The sequence below is a fragment of the Lichenostomus cassidix genome, chromosome 17 (genome assembly GCF_008360975.1).
Source record: "Lichenostomus cassidix isolate B80296 chromosome 17, HeHo_3.0, whole genome shotgun sequence".
In the NCBI taxonomy this organism is placed as follows: domain Eukaryota; kingdom Metazoa; phylum Chordata; class Aves; order Passeriformes; family Meliphagidae; genus Lichenostomus; species Lichenostomus cassidix.
The window spans coordinates 4330283-4350775 of record NC_139497.1 but is presented as its reverse complement, the minus strand read 5'-3'; the positions used below and the strand labels follow the sequence as shown (position 1 = coordinate 4350775).

General features: G+C 46.8%; 1 protein-coding gene across 7 annotated transcripts in view; it reads right to left on the bottom strand.

Moving 5' to 3' along the window:
• RAPGEF1 (Rap guanine nucleotide exchange factor 1) overlaps positions 1 to 20493 on the bottom strand; it is an 82091-nt gene that overhangs the window by 13423 nt on the left and 48175 nt on the right. For 2 of the 7 annotated variants that reach the window (XM_085076965.1, XM_085076963.1), the window contains 5 exons: positions 15702 to 15904; positions 13122 to 13280; positions 3891 to 4172; positions 2532 to 2624; positions 870 to 958 (listed from right to left, as the gene is read on the bottom strand). In XM_085076965.1, the coding sequence (XP_084933091.1) occupies positions 870 to 958; positions 2532 to 2624; positions 3891 to 4172; positions 13122 to 13280; positions 15702 to 15904 (826 nt within the window). The remainder of the gene's footprint in view (positions 1 to 869; positions 959 to 2531; positions 2625 to 3890; positions 4173 to 13121; positions 13281 to 15701; positions 15905 to 20493) is intronic. The other 5 variants (XM_085076964.1, XM_085076966.1, XM_085076967.1 and 2 more) reach the window with 5 other exon arrangements.

Genomic DNA, 20493 nt, shown 5'->3' with positions numbered 1-20493 from the left:
TTCTGCAGGAAAATAGAGCAGAAAATCATGACCATTTTTGTGATACATCCCCATCTAGAATTCCTGCCTCCAAAGACTGGCACTCTTATGCCTGGACATGTCCTCTCTGTGCCTGTATTTCTTAAAAAAAAAAAAAACAAACCAAAAAACCTCATGTTCCTCATAGCTTTCCCCAGGCACAGGCCAAAACCTCATGCACCAGTCAGTACTTTGAGCAGATAGTGGGCTTTGCAGAGCACTCTTGTGTTGTCTCCTTCACTGCAGGGATTAAAACCCTCAAACCAACTGCAGGGAAATGGGGGAGGGAAGTTGTCTGTCACACACAAATCAACGCTGTTCTCTGTTTTTGCCTTAGAAATGCAATTGCAGAGCAATCTTGAGCAGCAGGGAAGCACTCACTCCACTCCTCCTGAAGCCCATCTGTTACAGCTTGCACCTCTTCATTTACATAGGCAAATGATAGCTAAGAGCATTAGCAGGGATATAAAGCCTCCTGCTCCAGGGCCTCAGCCAGCCTCTAACTAGCAGGGTTAGGAAGAAATTTCGCTCTGGAAGACTATTCCAGACAGGAATACAGACTCTTTTCACACGTTTCCCTGGAAGCAGGAGGGAGCAGCCAGTGTCAGTGAGATGGACTGAGGATGGCTAACACAGGCTGCATTAACCCCCATGGATATCTTGCCAGGATTCTCCTTGCTCAGCAGGATCCCACCACGTACTGGCTGTGCAAAGAAAGTGGGCTTAAAGTTAAGAAAACATGGGGAAGGTTGAGGGCAGAACAGGCAGCCCCAGGGATGGTTTGGCAGAGGGGATGTTGGGATTCTGCACCATTCAAAGCTGGAAGCAGGACAGCAGGGAGTCAGGCTCACCTTTCAGCACCATCTTTGCCTTCCTTCCCCATGGCACTGCTGTTCAAAGGGGAGTCTTTGGAGTGGCCGTCTTTGACTGGGGGAGATTCCTGCCAAGAGAAAGGAGTTTTTCATCATTACACGGGGTCCTTGAGCCCAGTGAGCCTTGCATTTACAGTCTGCCTGCCTCTAAATGGCCCTTTACTGTAAATTCCTACAGAGCGGTTAAAGATTGATGCAAGTTAATGCCAAATGCCAGGAAAACACAGAAGTTAATCAGACAGGAAATTTGGGACCATCTCTGGAGACTAGTGTAATTAGTACTGTTTGCTTTTAACATTGTGAAATGATGCTGAAAGTTACAACACAAGTCAGCTGTTGGCTTGGATTTTAACCCTCTCATGACCTTTTATTTTTCCTCCAGCCCTTCCTGGTGAAATACAATTTGCCTCCTGCTTTAATCCAAACGGACACAGCCAGCTCTGAGCTCTCCAGTTTCAGTTCCCCTCCTGATCACCTGCCCTGCCTCAGGGGGTGGATGCTCACTGCTTCCTACCTCCCTCCTCTCCCATCAGAAGAGGTTTTGCAACGATGCAACGTTTCCACTCCACAACTCAGGGCTGTGGAAATGAGGCTAATGCAAAAAAGCAGAACCAGCTGAACCCGCGGCACAGAACAGCAGGTAGAGAGCTCAGAGCAAAGATACAGCATTTTAAATTAGCCATTTATTAAGGAGACAAATAGCCATGAACAGCAAATGGGAATATTAATCCGACAGTGTCGGAGTTCAGAATTATTTAACATCACGCAGAGCGGAGCTTGGAAATTCAACCCAGGGAGCAGACAGGACGGAAACCACCTCCATGCTATCCACTCAGCATGGAAACACCCTGCTGAGCTTGGGTGTCTGCAGGATTTTTGCAGACTCTATCTGTAAAGCCCTTTGCTGTGAAGTTGAGAACCTGCTCACAGCTGCCCAAAAGGATGGGCCTGCCCAGATGTGTCTCCTGGGGGGAAGTGATGGGAGCACTATCTCTTGACATCCTGTAGATGTGCCTTCCAAGAGGAGGGCAGGCAAAAGGATCATCATGGACCTCTGCCACTTTCCTATGACCCAACAGGAAGATGGGACCTCCCTGGGATGGAAAACGCCCTGGCTCCTCTAGGAAATACCTGAGATACAAGGCTTCAGTAAAGGAAGAAACAAGCGTGTGAGTACAATGCTAAATCAATCACTTACTGTGCAACCGAACAGTGAAGGAAAAAAAAAATATTTAGAGCAGAAGGCTTTCTGTATTAAAATAGGGAAGGCAAAGCAGTTACAAGAAAAGACGTGGCCCCAGGATGGCGCAGGGTGCAGCTCTCTGGAAGGGAACTTCACGCAAGCAGCTCCAGCCAGCCAGCAAAGCGCAGAGGAGACAGCGTGGCAGGAGAAGCCATCTCTGCCTCCTGCCAGGGCTCAGCGTGACCCCAAAAGCTTCTCCTGCTCTGCACCTGCACCTAGAGGGACCCCAACCCTGCAGCCAGGAGTGGGCAAGCAGAGGGGTGGCCAGCAAGGGAGCTGGGGCAGCAGGAGCGGCAGGGAGCTGCAGGGTGTGCGGAAGAGGCTGGTGCCAAGCGCGGGAGCCCGGCGTGAACTCGGCATGCACCAGGCTGGGGTCAGCCTCTCTGCTCGTTACTTACTCCTTCAGAGCGAGGGAGTTCCCCGTTGCTCTGGCCAGAGGAATACAGATTGACATATTCACCCTCACCAGCCTCCTCACTGGCGTTTTCACTCTGAGGGAGACAGGATGAAAGGAAATCCGTGATGGTGCTCCCCACCAGCACTTCAGGGCAGAGAGAACCTGGGAGCAGAACTGCCCTTGGCAGCTGCTGGCACCTCGCTCCAAGCTGTTCTCTGTCTCTGTGGCCAACATGGCCATTGAGGCTGCACCATCCTGGGGGTCATTATTTTCTGGCTCTGGAGGACTATCCTGGGCTGCAGGAGGGCAGCAGGCACTGCTTTGCAAGAGCTTGGTGAGACTGTCAAGGTGCAGCAGGCAGATTTGAAGGTGCTGGAAGCGTTCAGAGCTGGACACAGAGTGCCTGTCCTAGCCAGGGCAGTCCTGCTGAGTGCAGACCAGCCCTGCAGCCCTAAGGGCATCAAAGGTATCCCTCAAACTAAGCAGGACTAGACCCATCACGCCAGAATAAACCAAACTCAAGGCCTTCTGGGATGTAACAAGGACCCAATGCAAGGAAGATGCAAAGCAAAGTCACGTCCAGAGTGTGAAAAGCTGCACATTTACTCTGTAATCAGTGACCCTCTTCCAAACTTGGCAGAAAGGCAGCACTAGCACACCCTGTGCTGACAGCTCTAATCCCATCAACTCTCGGCTTCGCAGCAGACGAAAGAGGAACTGTCTTGAAAATGAGGTGTTCAAAAAAGGAGCTGTAATGGACAGAGCTGCTCAGTGATCTGCAAAGTGATGTGGGACCTCAAACTAGCACTGTGGGAACAGTGACAGCCTAACTTCACCAGCATGTGACTGCCTGCCACCAAGCACACAGCTGGGGCTGATGGGAACTGGGAAGATCAGGAACCTGCAGAGAATAATCAGTTTTATGCACAGGAGAGACAGAGCTGGACTGCACCCATGGCTCCTGGTGACCTAGGAGGGAGCAGGTGGCAACTGCAGGATGTGAACTGCTGTTAGGAGCCTGTGTTTAGGAACTACCAACCTCTCAAAACACTCCTTTACCTTCCTCAGCTTTGTGTTACAATTGCAGGAAGCTACAGCCAACTCTCCCCTTCACCAGCATTTGACATTTTGTGTTTCCTACAGGTCTAACATTTTCTTAAACCTGCTGAGGTTGTTCATTTCTTTCTAGCCACCGTTTTTATATGGAATTACTTCTCTGCAGTTCACACACATTTGGAAACCAGGACAGACCACAATTTAGCATGTATTAATACAAGAGACATTTTCTTTAAAAAAAAAAACCAACAAATAAAGGCAGCCTTGTGTCAAGGCGCGTTATCATCTCTTTGGAAAGTCTCACCGAAGGCGTCTGGAGAGAATCAGTGAAAGAGGTTTCAGAAGGAAGGCAGACAGGAGCATTCCCGTTAAAGCTGCTCTCCTGAGAAGAGGAGTTTGGCACATCCACAGTGCTGGGTGACTGGCTGGCTGCAGTGGGCACGGCTAGGTCGGGGCTCTGGGATGGGTGGACGGGCGGGAAAGGCGGGGTGGAGCAGGAGGAAGAGGTAGAAGAGAGGAAAGGAGGTATGGAGACTTGGTTGTGAGGCACAAAGTCCTGGGAGTAGGACCTAAACACAGATTTGTACTGCAGGACGCAGAGACACGACACAAAAAACAAAGGAAGATGGGGAAAGGAAAGAGACAGACAAAAGAAAAAGTAGTTAGATTGGCAGCAGCGTAGCAGTGACAGCAAAAGGCATTTCTAACACAGGCAGCACTATTTTACCATCCACACACTAGAGCAGGAATTGCTACCTGGGATACACCAGCCAGTTTCTCATGGAGAGGCGTGTTCTTGCACAAGCAGCAGCTCAGCTGCTCATCCCACAGAGGGAAAGTGAGAGACCTGCAGGTATCCAGCCTTTGCTAGGCAGGGAAAAACCTGGATATCTCAGAACTGCTAACACAGTGACACTGAAAATCACTTGAGTTGAGGAAAGCGCACAGAAACCACGACTCTGAGCATGCTGGAAGTATCTACATGGAGAAAACTACTCCAAGTGCTTATTGCTTTTCTGGGATTTTCCACAGGATCCAAATTTAAGATGCTTTTTGCTCCAGCCCTGTAATTTAACAGCTACTGTGTCAAGTCTGTTCCAGAACACACAGCTCCCAGGGAGGAGTGGCTGGATACTGCCTTAAAAGTTACACTGAAGGATAAAGGAGATTATGCTGCTACTCCTTCCCATTGGTGAAAAACAGGGAGCAAAAATGGTAATTGCCCTCCGGAGTGATGAATTCCTTATCAAACCCATCCTTTAATGCAGTGCCTTGAAGAGTCAGCTGAAGAGATGAAAAGAGATCATCTGCGTAAAGCTTTATTTCACTATCTCTCCTAATCATCAGATTACTGTGCAGATAATATTAAACAGGGTGCAGTGGGAATATATTGTGCCAAGAAAAACAAGAGCAACCCTCTGTCTTTTAACATCTGGTGCTAGTAAGATTTGCCATCAGGGTAAGTCCAAAACAAAGCTGACAACCATTTAAAAAAAAAAAAAAAAGACAACAGTAATGCTAAATCTGCTGGAGAGGAGTTTATTTTAAAACCTGCAAAGCTGGTCATAGTCAAGTGGACGGAAGGAAGAATCACATCATCCAAAAAACCCAGGCTGGAATGCAGTTGTGGTGCTGCTTCATTGAGGGATCTGCTGCAGAAGGACAGTGCAGTTCAGAGCTCTCAAGAAGCACAGACACAACTCGCTCAAACCAGGCTGAAAAGTGACACCACAGTGATGTAAAAATAAAGGGAATCAAAGGCAGGAATCAGAGAATTCAGGCTACATTTTCTCAGGAGAGCTGAGCAGGTAAGAAAAAGCAAAGCTTAGTCCATCACCTGAGCCCCAACAGCAACACTGAGCTCAGCAGTGGTATTTTTGTTTCTACCTAGGAAAGATATGGGCTTATAAAAATCTAAACTGAGAACAGCCTCAGGCCAGAAGCCTGGTCAAAAAAGCTTTTCCACTACAAAGGAAAGGAAATGTAAAGGTCAATGGGTAGACTTTACCTTCCACCACCTTAATCCTTGAGTGGCTGTGCCTTGCGTGGAGTCCGGCAGTGCTCTGGGTGTATTCTCAGAGCCCCAAACAAATTGCAGGCCATAACACAGAGCACAGGAGGGGGATGCTTTGTAAAGAGAGCTTAGAAGACTACTGAAAAATAATTAAAATGCAAATCCCCAGCACATGCCTGTGGCTAAAACGAGACTGGCTCTAGGACAGGCTCCTCTCTCTTCCTGCCCGTTTCTTTCCGGATGAGCAGCGCTGGCTCCAGGGACACTGTCAGCTTTTGGAGCTGCCTCAGTAACAATGACAAGTCTAATCTCTGTATTTACTTTCTGCCTGGATAAATGCTCTACATTTATTCATTTTCACTTGCATGGCACAAACCACTAAATCCCTCGTAAGACGCCAGGCTCATGACATCACCTTGGCTCAGCACATTCATTATGCCTGCCTGGTATTTCATGATCTCACTGGCGCTAATACGCCAACTATCACCCCAAGTCCCAGCCTAGACCCCAAACCACTGCTCAGCGGCTCAAGAAAACACTCAAAAAACTGCTGTGCTGATAACAAGACCCTCTGCTCCTGCAGAGGAAATAATTAGCTCCAACAGAAGCTCTGTGCCAGCTCCCCCATTGCTGGACTTCCTGCACCCACATGAGCCGGGCGGCACACGCCATCCTTCACTTTGTAGTTGATGGACATCTTCCACCCAGGAGTTCCTAGGGGTTTTGTCCCTGACCTGCCGAACCCAGAGGAAACGTCAGGCTTTTGCAAAGCAGCGGTGGAGCTCACGCAGGGCAGGACTGAAAGGAAATGACTGTCCCCAGCCAAGTCACTCTGGGACAGGCAGAGCCCTGCGTGAGGCGCTGGCAGGGTTAGCTCAGGGCAGACTCTGTTCCCTGCCTGCAGCCTGGACCAGCAGCTCAAGGAGATGAGTTATTGCTTCTGGGGCAGGAACATTTGCACAGCTCCTGCCTTGTGGAGTTTCACACACATTAATCCCAATTCAAAGACAATTTGGACCTAAATATAGCATTGCAGAAATTTCACAAGTTTGAACGCAGATATGTCAGTATTGGCAATCATTAAATGTTCATCTCCCCTTGGTTCTATCAATACACCTCTCCGAACAACCTCTTGCCATGGGATATGTTGAAAATGCCGATTTAAGGCCCAGGTGCCCATGAAAATGCATTAATCTTCATTATGTGACCTGTGAACAATCATTTCAGGATGAAGACAGGCTCTCAGCATGCTGCTAACAAAGGGAACAGTGCAGAGAAGCCTTTGGTGTGCTGGCATTAATTAGTCAGACTGCTCTCAACTTCCAATCTTGTTGTAAAGTTGCATCTTGTAGAAAGGGAGCCAGGGAGCCCCCTCCTTCCTCCGGAGCCTGCAAGCAGCTCTGGAATTCCAGTTATGCAGCCGTGCTGGGACAAGAGCCAAGACTGAAGCATACTTTTCAAAGGGAAAAAAACCCACCCTGCAGTGGAGATGATGTCCATATGGCACCCATTCCTGCTGCTCCCCAGACTGATCCAGCCCAGCCAGCAGCTGTCCCAGGAATTGCAGCAATGGCTTCCATGGGATCTGGGTGTTGTACAGCTCTTGGAAGCCCTGTCATCCTCTGAAAGACATGTTTTTCTGGGGAGGGGACAGTCCATTCAACACAACTGTCACAAGGAAATAAGCCATACTTCAGTGCTCCTCCCAAGAGGCAACAGTTTATCTTGGAAACAAATCAGTGCTTGTTTTAATCAGCTTCTTAGAGGTTTCCTGCAGGGTCAGGAAGGTCTCAGTTATGGCTTCATGGACACAACCTCCTACTCCACGGCTTTGTTTTAAGTGAAGTATTTCCAAATATTCTCTGGGAAAGCTAGAAAACAGGGTGCAACAGGAATCTTTGGGAAAGGATGCTCTCCTGCATCCAAACTCTCCCACCACAGGACAAGAAGAGGGTCTCCTTGCATGAGCAATCCTGACCCACGACAGCAAACAGCTAAGACAGGGAGAGGAGAGAGTTCCCTCTCCTCTCACCAGTGCAGTTGTTTTTGAAAAGATCTATCTGCCACTTGGGAAGTGCTTGCACAAAGCAAGCTTTGAGCTGGGAGCAGCCTCATCTCCTGGGAACAGCAGGAAGCAAACGTGCCTGGCCCTGAACATTTACCACACACCGTGACACACAGAGGTCTCACAGAGACTGCATCTTTCAACCTTTTCAATTTGCTGCCTTTGATTTTTTGCAACGGTGAATATTTCAGAACAACTTTCCATCATTAGAAGCTGTGTTACAGGATGTCCCAGGGGTCAGTGACATTCTGGCTGTTTATTTGGATTAGATGGCAGGAGATAAGCACTTTAATAGAAAACTTATTTCAGGAGTGATGCTTCTTCACGCTCACTAGGCATGGCTGACCACAGCTAACAGGGAGACAGGGATATATATGCAGAGAGCCAGGGGTTGCAAGTTACAGCAGTCTCCAGCCTAAATTTAAAGTTGAATTCAATTATATGGCTGACAGAGCATCTGCAGCCTCAGCAGACACAGTCTTTACCTTTTAAGCACAGCCTTCTCAGTTACCCTATGGACTTCTGCCAAATTAATCTGCCATCCTGCCAGACACTCCCAGATCAGGTAGAGCATCAGACTCCCAAAATATGAAGCTATCAGAGGAAAGGATCAATCTTTTAGATCTCCTCTGTTAATGCTATTAAGGGAACGACATGGGCAACACGCCAGAACTGGATGCCCAAATTGTAACAGTACAGAATTATGTTCACAAAATACTGGGTGTTGCAAAGTCGTTACACCCTAAGAATATAATTGCACAGACAACTATTGGAAAAGACTTCCTATCTCATGACACAATACTGGGCTTCCAGGTACTTTTGCTAATGAGGAAGGAAATGCTCCTGCAATGAATGGCTGGAAACACAAGCTGCCAACAGAATGGCTTCAAGCACTGCCACAGGAAAGGCAGCAACTCCTTGGGCTGGAATGTTTCTCAGCAAGGCCTCTGACCTGGCTGCAGAGCTGACTTCCCTGGTTTTAACTGATGGTCAGCACAGTACATGCATGGATGGGGCTTGTTGTGTCTCCTGGCTTCTGCAAGAGAAAACACAAAATCCAAACTTTTCCTTATGGGGGAGATTCCAATTAGTTGGAAAAAACTGCCCATTCCTGCGCATCTTCACAACCAAATCAATAAAGGGGCAGCAGGGGAAGAAAACATCTGTAAGATTTATTAACCACGCTGTCATGCATCCCTCTTTGGAAAATATCAGGAGAATTAAATTCAACTGTACCTACAGCATCAACTCTTTAGCTTGTGGACAAAGTCCCCAGATCAAGAGGGCAGATCTTGAAAAGACAAGAGTCTGGAGACCAAGACAAGACTTCTAAAAAGTCAGTCACACAAAAAACACGGTGTGTGTGGCCTATGAAGTCAACATGGGACTGTTCAGAAAGACCTACAGAGACCTGCAGTGCTCCAACTGCAAGGAAAATGTATAAACCCCCAGAGGAAGTGGTTTTCAGCAGCAGGATCCAGTGATGCCAGCAGACACCAGCACTATTAATATCAGTGTCCAGCCCTGCCATGGGCAATGGAAATGAACACAAACACAAAAGGAATGCTAAACAGGAAAGGCAAAACAATACCTACGACTCAGCAGCTGGTTAAAGGGATGCAAATCTTTTCATTCCCCCTTCCCTCTGCTCCAAATTAAGGAGCCAAAACCTTAGGACAGAAATGAACAAACACATTATGACTTCCCAGTCGTGCTTTGATTGAGACTCCCACCATATGAATGAGAACAGCTTGGTCTCTGCTGAGGGCCAGAGCCTGGTGTGTGCTGCAGGCTGGGAGTGAGCTCCAGGAATGAGAACAAGGCAGGGAAAACATGGGAAGCACATGTCTGAGTCGTGCACGCCTTTAATCATTTATCTGACCCCCCTTTTCCTGAACATACGTTAGCACACACACAAGAAAGAAAAACAGTTGCTGTGGATTTTCTATGCACTTGCTCAATTTGCTCAAGAATGGTGGGAACAAGTGAGAACAGAAGTGCTGAACTGGAGCTTTCATAAGGAAATCGCTTGCGCCTTCTGCTGGAATCTGACAGCCAATTGGCTTCTGGAAAATTACTGGAAATGTTTCTTAATTAAAAAGAAAACATAAGAAAAAACAACATTTTGAGAAAAGGCAAGTTATTTCTCCACAGTAGAGGATGCAGCCAAATTTCCACTAATGGCGTGTGCATGCCTTGGAGATACAACTGTTCCTTGTTTCAGCAAGGAAAAGCTTCCACAAGACTTTCTGCAGCCCTTGGTGGAAAATGTGAGGATGGGCAGCAGTGGAGCTCATCCCTGGATGATTTCCTCTATCAGTGCAGAGCTCTCCAGCTGCCAGGAAGCAACAAGATTTCAAGATCTGATTATCCCTGCTGCTGGCATACCTGCCCACCCATTCCCAGGCAAACAGCACAAGGATTGATTGAACCAAGGGACAGCAGCTCTGTGCTCAGGAGAAGAAGGGAAGGAGGTGATCAGCTGGAGAGAAATTACTGCCAACTATAACCAAGGACGATGCCTTCTTGCTGCACACCTCCTTTCCTACTGCCTAGTGCTTTCAAAAGAGGTGGGAATGCCTTGAATGATTCTTGACAGTACAATCCAGTTGTCCCCCCAGTGAGGATTTAAAGGCTCAGCTGTCCAGGGCATGGGGAACATGATGCACACCAGCCCACACCACCAACACAACCCCTGCTGGCACACAGGCCAGACACGAGTCAGACTCGGTTAAAAAACAGCTCAACTTGCCAAACCCATGAGGTTTGATCCAGTTGCTCAAGATCTGCCTCTATCCAGTAAAAGCTATTACCTCTGACACAATTTCCTGCAAAGGAGGGAAAAGCACAATTAGTGGGCTGACAGAGCAGTGGTGGCAGCTGGGCTGCAACAGCCTCTGCAGTGCTGATTGGAGGGAAAGAAGTCAGGGCTCTGGAAAAATTCATGCATTAAAAATTAAAAGATGCTCTGAACAACTTCACCTTTTTTTTGCTGTCTGAGAACAGTGTTTTTAAGCCGTGTAAATCAGTAGTAAGGCACTAATCCTTCACCTGGAGCACAGAGCTAAGGGGATAACAAGCAGAACGTGGGTCAGTGGATGGCCATCATGTTTAGCAGCTCGGACTTCCTGCTATTGATCCAAGGAGGTTTTTGCTTCCTGTGCAGAATGAATAATGATTTATGCAGGAGACATATAATTTTAGAAGATCTGATAGTCCCCACTGCTGTCTGGGTGCACAAGAGGCCAACTGCTCAGCTGGTAGTGCCTGAAAGGTGTGCTCTCCTTCCACTGACTCCTTTGCTGGGGCTGGTGGGAGCTAACACTGACTTTTGCCAGGTTTATTGTTCACCACAACACTCACTTGAGTGGCCTTTCTCTAGGGAGAGAGGAGAAATGAAGCTGTGAGAATATGAGGAGCAGAGCAACACCCTGAAGTGTTCTGCTGCAGCTCATAGCATCCCTTCAGTGAAAGCCCAAGGAGGACTTGCAGGAGGGGCTCTGGTCCTTCCAGGGCTGATAGAGGGTGTCACCCTGGGAGGGATCCAAACCTCCACAGCTGTTTCACATCTCTGGCTTATTAGGGATGGGGGAAATGGGATAAACCGTGGTTATGGCATTACATGGGTCAGCTATGATGCATGTAAGGACATTGGTATTTCGCAGCTCAAAGAGATACTTTCATAGTGAAAATCTCTTTTTTGGCTGTGAAAAAAATAGACCAGATAGAGTAATGAGAAACTATGAGCTTATCCTAATTTAAAGGCACTAATGGAAAAATCACCATTTTTAGTTCAGTTTATTTCCTATGTGCATTTGACAGTGCACTGTCTAATCATTCTCACTGCTCCTCATACTCCAGCATTTATTTCACCCCTCATCAAAACCTTGCAAAAATGAGTGGGGATTTTTAATGAAGTTTTAATATTTCTTAAAATAATATATTCAAAGTAATATAGTCCAAAGTGAGATGAGAACGGGTCAGAGCAATTTAGTAGGTAGTAACCATTTAATCCAACAAGGACGCTTTCTTAAATCAAAGTGCCCACATATTTTTAGAACATCACAGAATCATATTTATAGCCTCTCAGTTAAATCAAAAATAGTTAAATGCTTTTACCTAGTCCGGCAGTTCCACGTTTTGCTTGCAATATCACTACCAAATAAGAGAGCTGCACAATTCAGGACTTTCACTTCAAATTTTAGAACTGTTTACCACAAATTTATGCAAGCACTAACCTTGCAACCCCGCAGCCTTTTCATCTGTGCAGCAAAGCTATGATACTGCTCTCTCTCACACAAGTGGAAGCCAAAAGCTTTCATTCATGGCTTGTGAAGTAGCACTACTTGTAAAGCACTTGAATACTTTCTTCTTCTTTGGACCAATGATTATCACTAATTTTTAAAGAATGAATAAGTGCTGAAATGGGGAGATAGCAGTGGCACAGTGGGAGGATACTGTTTTCAAACATCTAATATTAAATTAATTGAACACTTCTGAATCTTCTCAAGTCTTGTCTGATAATTTCTTCTCCAGAAGAAGCCTAATTTACTAAACATCCAGGTCACTGTCAAAAGATAGTGTATTCTCAATTGTCATCACATGGCAATCAGAGCATAACCACACAGTTTTACATGCAAACGAGCCCCACACTGATGAGCTGGTGGAATCCCATGGTTGAGTTTAATTTCATTATGTTAACACTTTGTTATTACCACCATTTAATTTAAGCAGCTGATCAGAGATTTAAGCAGTGCCTAATACTATTTTGATTTAAATGATTTCCAGCTCCTCCTGCCATTCTCTCTTCAGGCTGCTCACAAGTGCTGTAGGAGAGAAAACCCTGCTCATCCATCAGCAAATCATAACAAGCACACTGAGCTTGTTTGGGACCATGGAGATGTGAAGGGAAGCAGACAGGCAAAAATGAGATGGAAGATCTAGCAGAGGCTGTTTTCTGGAAAAAAAAATTAAGGAGCTGCAGCCCCTGTTCCACATGTTTGACTAAATCCATGATTTCAGGGACAGCATCTTGTTATTTCTCCCAAGGCCAGACTCACACAGCAGCCTTTAATTGACTCATCCACATCACTGGCATTATGCAATGGGACAAAAAGACTTTGCAGTTCCAATGTGCAGCCTGGGGCACAGAGAGGTCACAGGAGTGTGCCTGGGCACACAGGCCAGCTCTCCTTGCTCAGTCCCCCACCACTAATGTCACCATGGACATGTAAACACAAAGAAAGCTACACCTCCCCAGGCTTCACTTAGTGACATTTACACTTAGTGACATTTCCACACCATTTTCCCCACCTGGTGACTAAAGGCTGGTGACTACAAGAGTTCAAAATCCCCCAAAGGATCCTCCACCTTTACCTGAGAGGCTAAGCAGAGAATTTGCACCCAAGTGATCAGCAATAAGACAACACCCACGTGTTGCAGAGCAGAGAACTCACCGAGTGCACAGGAAAGGAGCTGTGCCGGCTGAGAAAGGAGTTAGAGACTGACATAGTGAGGCCCTGAGTGGCACCGCAGTCCTCGGGGGTGAAGGGCACTTTAGGTTGCTGGACACAGTAGGAGACAGAAGAGAAAGAAGAGGCAGCATAGGAGGCCTGCTGAGGAGGGGGAAGAAAGCAGGAGACACAAGACACAGAGAAAGAGAGCACAGAAAAGGCGATGAGTAAAGCAAGGAACGCTAACTGTAAAACAATGCATATAATGGCTGGCTAAACAAACAGCTATTCATGCAGTTCATCAGAGCCAGACACACCAATATGCCCTTCCTGAGCTCAAGAGGCACGGCAAAAATCACAATTCAAATCTGCTTTGTTTCACAAATCCCTTAAAAAATAAACTCCTGCCTCCCCCTCCCCTCTCACCCATGGACAGCTGCTGCTAGCACAGACAAGCTGTTCCTCACTGCCCTTTTCCCTCCATGGTGTGGGGCACATGCCCAAAGGAGGAGCTGGCTTTAAGCACATCATTCTGGCAGACTACTATTTTTTGTGGCAACCTGAAGATTGGGAACTTGGCCTCCCCAGAGTGAGCTGTGGGTCCTCACTGGTACTGCTGGGATACTGGGTGACAGTGATGTCCTGACATTCCTCTATTCAGTCTAAGATTATAATCACTTGCACAGGAGGCAGCTATTACATTGTAAGTGATAAATCCTGGCAAGGAATTTCTCCTGAATTCCACTACAGGAAGGAGACTGAGGAAGGATAAGGTATACTTAGGCTTTCTTAGCTCTGACTTGTTGAATAAAACATACAGTGTAAACATATAATCTCATTTTTGGTTAAGATCTGAAGCTGACAAGAAAGGACTTCCTCATTATTATATTACAGAGGAGTCCATCCAGCAAAACTTGCTGCTAGAGCAGCTGATGCCCATTTGATTTGCCATTTCAAAAACACTCAGGGCAGCAGGAGCAGAAGAACAAGAGTCTGATGGCTTTTACAGGATTGTTGAATAAGCCATCACCTGCTCACACCTCTTTCCCAACAGAGAGATGAAGGATGGGAGGCTGCACTTGAAGAAACCTTTGCTTCAGGGGAACTGCAAGCAACACCTTGATGGTATCAGCTTGCAAAAGGAGGAGAATGGCCAGCAGGCAAAGCAGTGACATCTTGGCTGCCCAGACAGTGATTAAAGGGAAGCAAAAAAAATGCTTTGCTTCAGCTGAGGAATCCAGGACAGGAGCAGAATTCTCCTTCTGCACAATGGCTGCAGTAAATCTGTGCTTTGCAGACTCTGATGATGACTGTGCAGCCACCTCGAGGAGGGGGAGGCAGGCAAGGGACTGCAAGGTGACAGTGCAAGGGTCACACTGATGGGGACCACAGACCCTGGAGAACTGCCTGATCCTCCAGAGATGAGTCCTGGAGATTCTTTAGTGTCCCTGCAAAGCAGATGGGACTCTGGCATTTAAAATCTTGTCCCCACAAAGAATTAATGCATAATACTCAGTTTAGCTTAGCCAAAAATGTCACTTTGTCTTTTTAGGACTCCTACTTGCATCACAGGAATGTAGTTATGCAAATCCCAAAATTAGAGTTAGAAAGTAACACTCTGGGACAGTCAAACTTTAGCACAGACAGCATGAAGAAATACTGCAAGAGTCACCCTCATGATGGTAAGACCATGGCTCTGTTCCCAAATTTCCTCCCATTTTGTTAATACCATGGCAAATTTAAGTAAGCTACATCAGCACAAAAGAATTTGTAACAGAGCAAATAAGATAATTAATGTAATTAATATAAATAAAATCTCTAAGGTTGGAGTTGGGAAAGAAAAAAAAAGAGAAAAGAAAGGAAAGGAAAACCCTTAACAAGAAATGGGACAAAATCCTTGCTTCAGTAAGGTCAGAAACATCACTGAGCCCAGGATTTCATCTTCCACATGGAAAATGGCCCTTTCTGTGCTGTCAAACCCACCATCCACCCACATGTGGATGTGCCTCTCTATGCTGGCACTCTATGGGGCCAGCAGATCTCTGAGAAACAGGTAAAATCTGAATCACACAAAGGGATTAATGTGGGGGAAACATGCACGAGTGAAGTGGTGGCTATACCAAAGGTCTGTGCATAATACCATAAAAGCAGTTATGTTTAAACAGTTATTAGTGATGGCATCTCTGACAACAGTTGCGAAACAGCATTGGGAACAACAATGCAGCAATCTCTTGAAAATCGTGCTGCTCAGTGTGTGTCAAAATTTTCCAAGCAGTTGTTACACAAGCCTGGCATAGATTCAGCCCTGGTGTGTGGAAGATGAATGTTTAATTTTTAGGGCATTTTTAGGACTTTCAAAGCTTATGGGGAGCGATCTGAATGTGGGGTTACAAAGCAGCAGAAATGTACAGGATGCAAAATGCCTAAAGCCATGTTCACAAGCTGCCAAGGAGCACCATGTGGTAACACCAGCCAGACATCCTCCCACCACCACAGCCTGGCAGAAGCAACCAGGAGCAGCAAGAGCAGAGCTGCTCCTGGCAGTCTGGTGGCTCTGCCAGGTGTCCCTGAGGTGTCACTCACCAGCTGCCGCTGCTTGGGTGGGAGAGCAGGAGGGGGTGCCAGCTCTTGAGAGGAGTCTAAGCTGATGAAGGAGTCATTGATCCCGTAGACTTCCCTGAGGTACTTGTTCTTCTTCTGGTAGATGTGCTCGTTCTGAGGGGTCTGGTAGAACATGGACGGCTGTGGCTCTGAGTAATCTTCCACAAACTGCATGTAGGCCATCACTGCAAGGCAAAGAGAGGTCACACTGGCTGTCCCTGGGCTGCAGAGCCCAGCTGAGGGGCAGCAGGCAGGTGGTCCTTCTCAGCAGGGACCCCTGGCTGTGCTCCCACACAGCTGCCATCCACCTTGCAGCAAAGGATCCGAATATCCAAACAAGCCACAAACACAGCTGATCATGCTCTAGAACCAATGAGGTCTCCAAACTGCAACTTGAGAAGTCTGATTTATTGATGCTTAGCCCAAATCCTCATATAATCCGTGACAATTCTGAGGACATTTCTCAACAGCTAATGTCCAAAGTCACCAAAAATCCAGAATAGCGTCAGTCTACTTTTCAGGAGTGTAACAATGCAACCTTGACAATAAATCTACAATAATTCTTGTGTCTACAGTAAGTCTCATACCTGCAGTCAGAGAGATCTCTAGAACAAGGAGGTGTACAGTGTTTCTCCACTCTATCAAGCTGATAAAACTGTTATCAGAGAACACCTACCTGTGAGACTGGGTGCACCTCTCCCTCAGCCTCTTTAAATGCCACTGCCTATGCTGGTACAAAATATTTACCTTCTAAAAGAGCCACTGACCATGTGTTCCTATCTCCTTAGCTCAAATCCAACACCCTTTGCTCCTGTTTCCTTTTAAAGCAAATTACCATCTGAAATCCAACTGATTCAAGAGCTTTTGTGAGATGTGGCTCAAAAGAAACATTAAATGGGACCAAATCTAGTCTAGGAGGCATTTCCATGAAAAACCCCACCCAGGTCAGCCTATGCAGCTCTGACAGAGGATTAGTTACTGCTGCAGTGTTTTAGTGTTGGAAGGGGAGGATGACATCCAGTGCCATAGAAAGACTACTATGACCATAGAAAGACTACTAAGACTACAAACCCACCCCAATTATTGAAGATCAGAAGTGTACTAAGTAAAGTAAAATAAAGAAAGAAGTCTCTTCTATCCACCTGAGAACAGGAGAAACAGATGTATTTAAGTGTCAGGGAGAGGACTAACCAAGGCCTTGTAAACATGCTGTCATGCACAAGGCACTGTGATCATCCCTCCCTTCCTCCTGATAAACAAGCAGTTGTCACTTTTTGTAAATCTGGTCATTTGGTGGCAATTATTCAGCTTCTGCTGGCATTTCAGTCATACAGCTGAAAGGAGTGGATGACTTCAGTGGAAGCTATAAATACAACGAGCACAATGCAGGATCTGCACATCATGAAGTTGGTTCCCACACTGGCTGCAAGGCAAAGTCCTCTGTTCACCTGCCAAGCAGACCTCTGGGCCAGCCTTTAAACAGGATGCAGCCCTGCAAATGTGTCAGCAGGAAGGAGTTGCTTTGCACCTGTCTTGGGCACCTTTTTTCAGATTTCCTCTAATATTTTAAACTCCATTTAGAAATGGAGCTAAAACAGCTGTCCTTCCCCGAAAGAATTATAATCCTCCTACAAGAAATAGAATAAAGAGAGAAAAAAAAAAGAAATAATGAAAAAAAAGAGGTCGAGGCAATGGAAGTGCAGGAAATGGAGCTGATGGATTTCAGTCCTAACCGGTAACACCTGCTGTCCCCATCCTGTGACCCCACAGTCCTGCCAGTGGACAAGCTGTTCGTGTCCTGCAGTACAGCCAGTCCTGCACAGCTCTGCCAAGGCTGCTGGAATTCTGACCTCCAACTCTCCCTGCCACCTGAGCTTTGCCCCTCTCCCTCTCTCAGACTCCCTCCTCCTCCTCCTTCCCAGCACACTTCACAGTGAAAGGAAGCAGGTTCTGGAAATATTCTCTTATTTGGAATCATGGTAAAAGTGTAGGAAATACAGAATTACTAAAATAGTCTTTTCAAGTGTCAGTGATTCAGCTAGCTAAGGTGCTCCTACTGCTACCATACAACAACTCCAGGGGACAAGATCTAAAGAAGGCTTATGAAAGATATTTCTCTGGCAGCAAAACTGAACTAAAGATCAGGAGTCCTTGCAGAAGTGTAGAGGACAAGAGCTCGAGGGAAAGACCACATTTGGAGAGCTCATCAACAGAGCAGGACAAAAGCCAAGAAGGCAGGCCTGGCAGTGCTGGCATCATGCAGCAGGCACTGCTGAATTCAGATCAACCCTTCATGTTGAGTCACCTACAAAACCAGGGCTTCACTGAACACCCAGATCTGCAGACACCACTCAGGATCAATAGCTGTGAGCTCCTGGAATGACACCAAACACCGGAATGACACCACAGCTCGGAAGTGTTGGTGGAAAGGGCATCACATTAGACACTTGGGTAAAATTAAATCACTGTAACTCAAGGCAGTGAGCCTGAATGCTGTCGGGAGCCTTAACTCAATCTTCAAGGGAATAATGAAGAGCTCTTTTATCTCAGCTCTTTATGGGGCTAATGCATCCCATCGTCATGGCAGCTTCCCTGCCTGGCTTGTTACAACTGGCCCTGGGCAGGTGAGCATGTCTCTGCTTCTACTTTGTCATCTTTGTTTTTAAGCAACGTGAAAAACAGTTGGGATGGTGAAATACAAACCTGGCTCAGGAGCAGACCCTGCAGAGTGCAAATTAAAATGGGCATCATTAGAATCCTGCCAATCTTGAACAGCACAGTCAGAGCAAGACCACTCCCATGACTGCTGTTTGCAAAGGGTCTTCTCTCCTCCTCTCCACTCTGGCTTTTAACAAGGCAGAAATTTAAAAAGCAGATGGGAAATTACATCAGCAGCTCAGCTCAGGCTGCACGCCCTGCAGCAACTGTGCAGAGGGAGGGATGGGGGCTGCAAGTCCCCAGTGAGCAGCTGGGGTGGAGTGACAGTCTCAAGGCAGCACCCCGGGAGAGAAGGGAGGCGTGAGAGAGAAACCTCTCCCACCACATGCCCAGCTTATGTCAGTTCCTAACCCAGACAGAAAACATGTGAAATTAAAAAAAAAAAAGCATGAAATCTCAGACTGAGGCTAGGAACACCTTCCCAGCAATCTGCTTGCAGTGCCTTGGCTGTCATTTCTGAAGGAGCTAAAGCTGCTCAGGGATTTCCAGCACACACCAGCTCTGCCCATATGGCAGAAATCACAGGTACTGCTCTCCCAGGAGCCACCAGTCCTAGAAGCAGCAGGAGAGGACCAGTGGTTGCTGCAGTCTAAAGGGGTTATTAGGAGATGATCAGAACTAAGGCACTAAGGTGAGGCACAGCAGCATTCCCCTTGGAGAGCTCACTGACAGCCCAGCCTGTCCCTGGCGCTGTTGGCAGCTGAGCCCTGCAATGGCACAACAGATTTGTGTGCATGGGCAAGAGCCAAAATAATGGACATTGTTAAGCTATACCACACATCAACTCAGTGGAGAAGTCAAGGTCAAATGAGCCAGTCGTTGCTGTCACCCCTGGGAGGAGAGCTGCTCTTCACAGAGCTTGCATTATCCGCTGGCTAAGCCCAGCCTGCCCTCAGCGTGGTTCCTGCAGTTAAATACCAGCTGCTCACTGGGCACCAGGCTGCATTTTGTTCCCACTGACAGGGAGGGAAACATGAATAAGTGCCTCACCAGTAGTTTCCAAGCTGTTTGGGGAAAGGATCTTGTTATTTCTGACTCTGGGCTCTTAATGGCAGAAGCTGTTCCGTGTCTGTGTCTTGTTCAGCAGGAGCACAATGCTGGTGCTCAAGCACAAGTCTGCAGTAATTTGCCCCTAGCACAGTAACATGTAGTCTTACAGCACAGTAAAATAACCACAACTCATGCCAGACTAAAAGCCCTTTCACTCCTCTGTTTAAATTATACAGAAGTCAACTCTTGGAGGTCCCTCTGAGCACAGCTCACAGCAAAACACGAGGTTAACTCAAGCAGACCTTCTGCATATTACCAATAAAAAGCCCATCAGAGTCTCTGCTGCAACACTTCCTGCCAGCTACCAAAAGATGACCCACAACAAAGGCACTACAACCAAGTCCCATGTGTGTGAATCTACTTAACAAATCCATGCATCTCCCCCAGATCCCAGGATTTTGTTGGGGTTGTGGAAGCAGCCCTATGTGATTACACAAGAATATCTACATGCATCAGCCTCTGGGCAAAAAATATCCTGGGTATCACCACAGAGCCCGAGCAGTGTTTGACTGGTCTTTTAAATGCTGAAAATAAAAGTAAAACTAGCAACCACAAATCCACGGTGTGGTATACTGTGGAGTATAGACAATCTAAAACAAGTTCTCAGTGTCTCATGAATGCAACTAAAAAATCTGCAGTGGTCAGGTAGACTGGTTTGGGTTGGAAGAGACCTTAAAGAATCCAGCTTCAACCCCCCTGCCATGGCCAGGGACACCTTCCTCTAGGCCAGGTTGCTCAGAGTCCCATCCAGCCTGTCCTGGAACACCTCCAGGGACAGGAAGTCCACAACCTCTCCAGGCAAAAATAATTCTCAGTGAGAAGTCTATAAAATTCAAAAAAGGAGCCAAAAGGCCAACTCAGCGCTTTGAAACAGCTCTTCCCTTGGGCTGCCAACCATGCAATGTGATGCTCTCCATCCAGATCTTGTATACATTACCTCCTCATGCAACACACAACTGCAAAGCCAGCCAGTGACCAGTAAACCAATATCTGCTGGATCTCACCG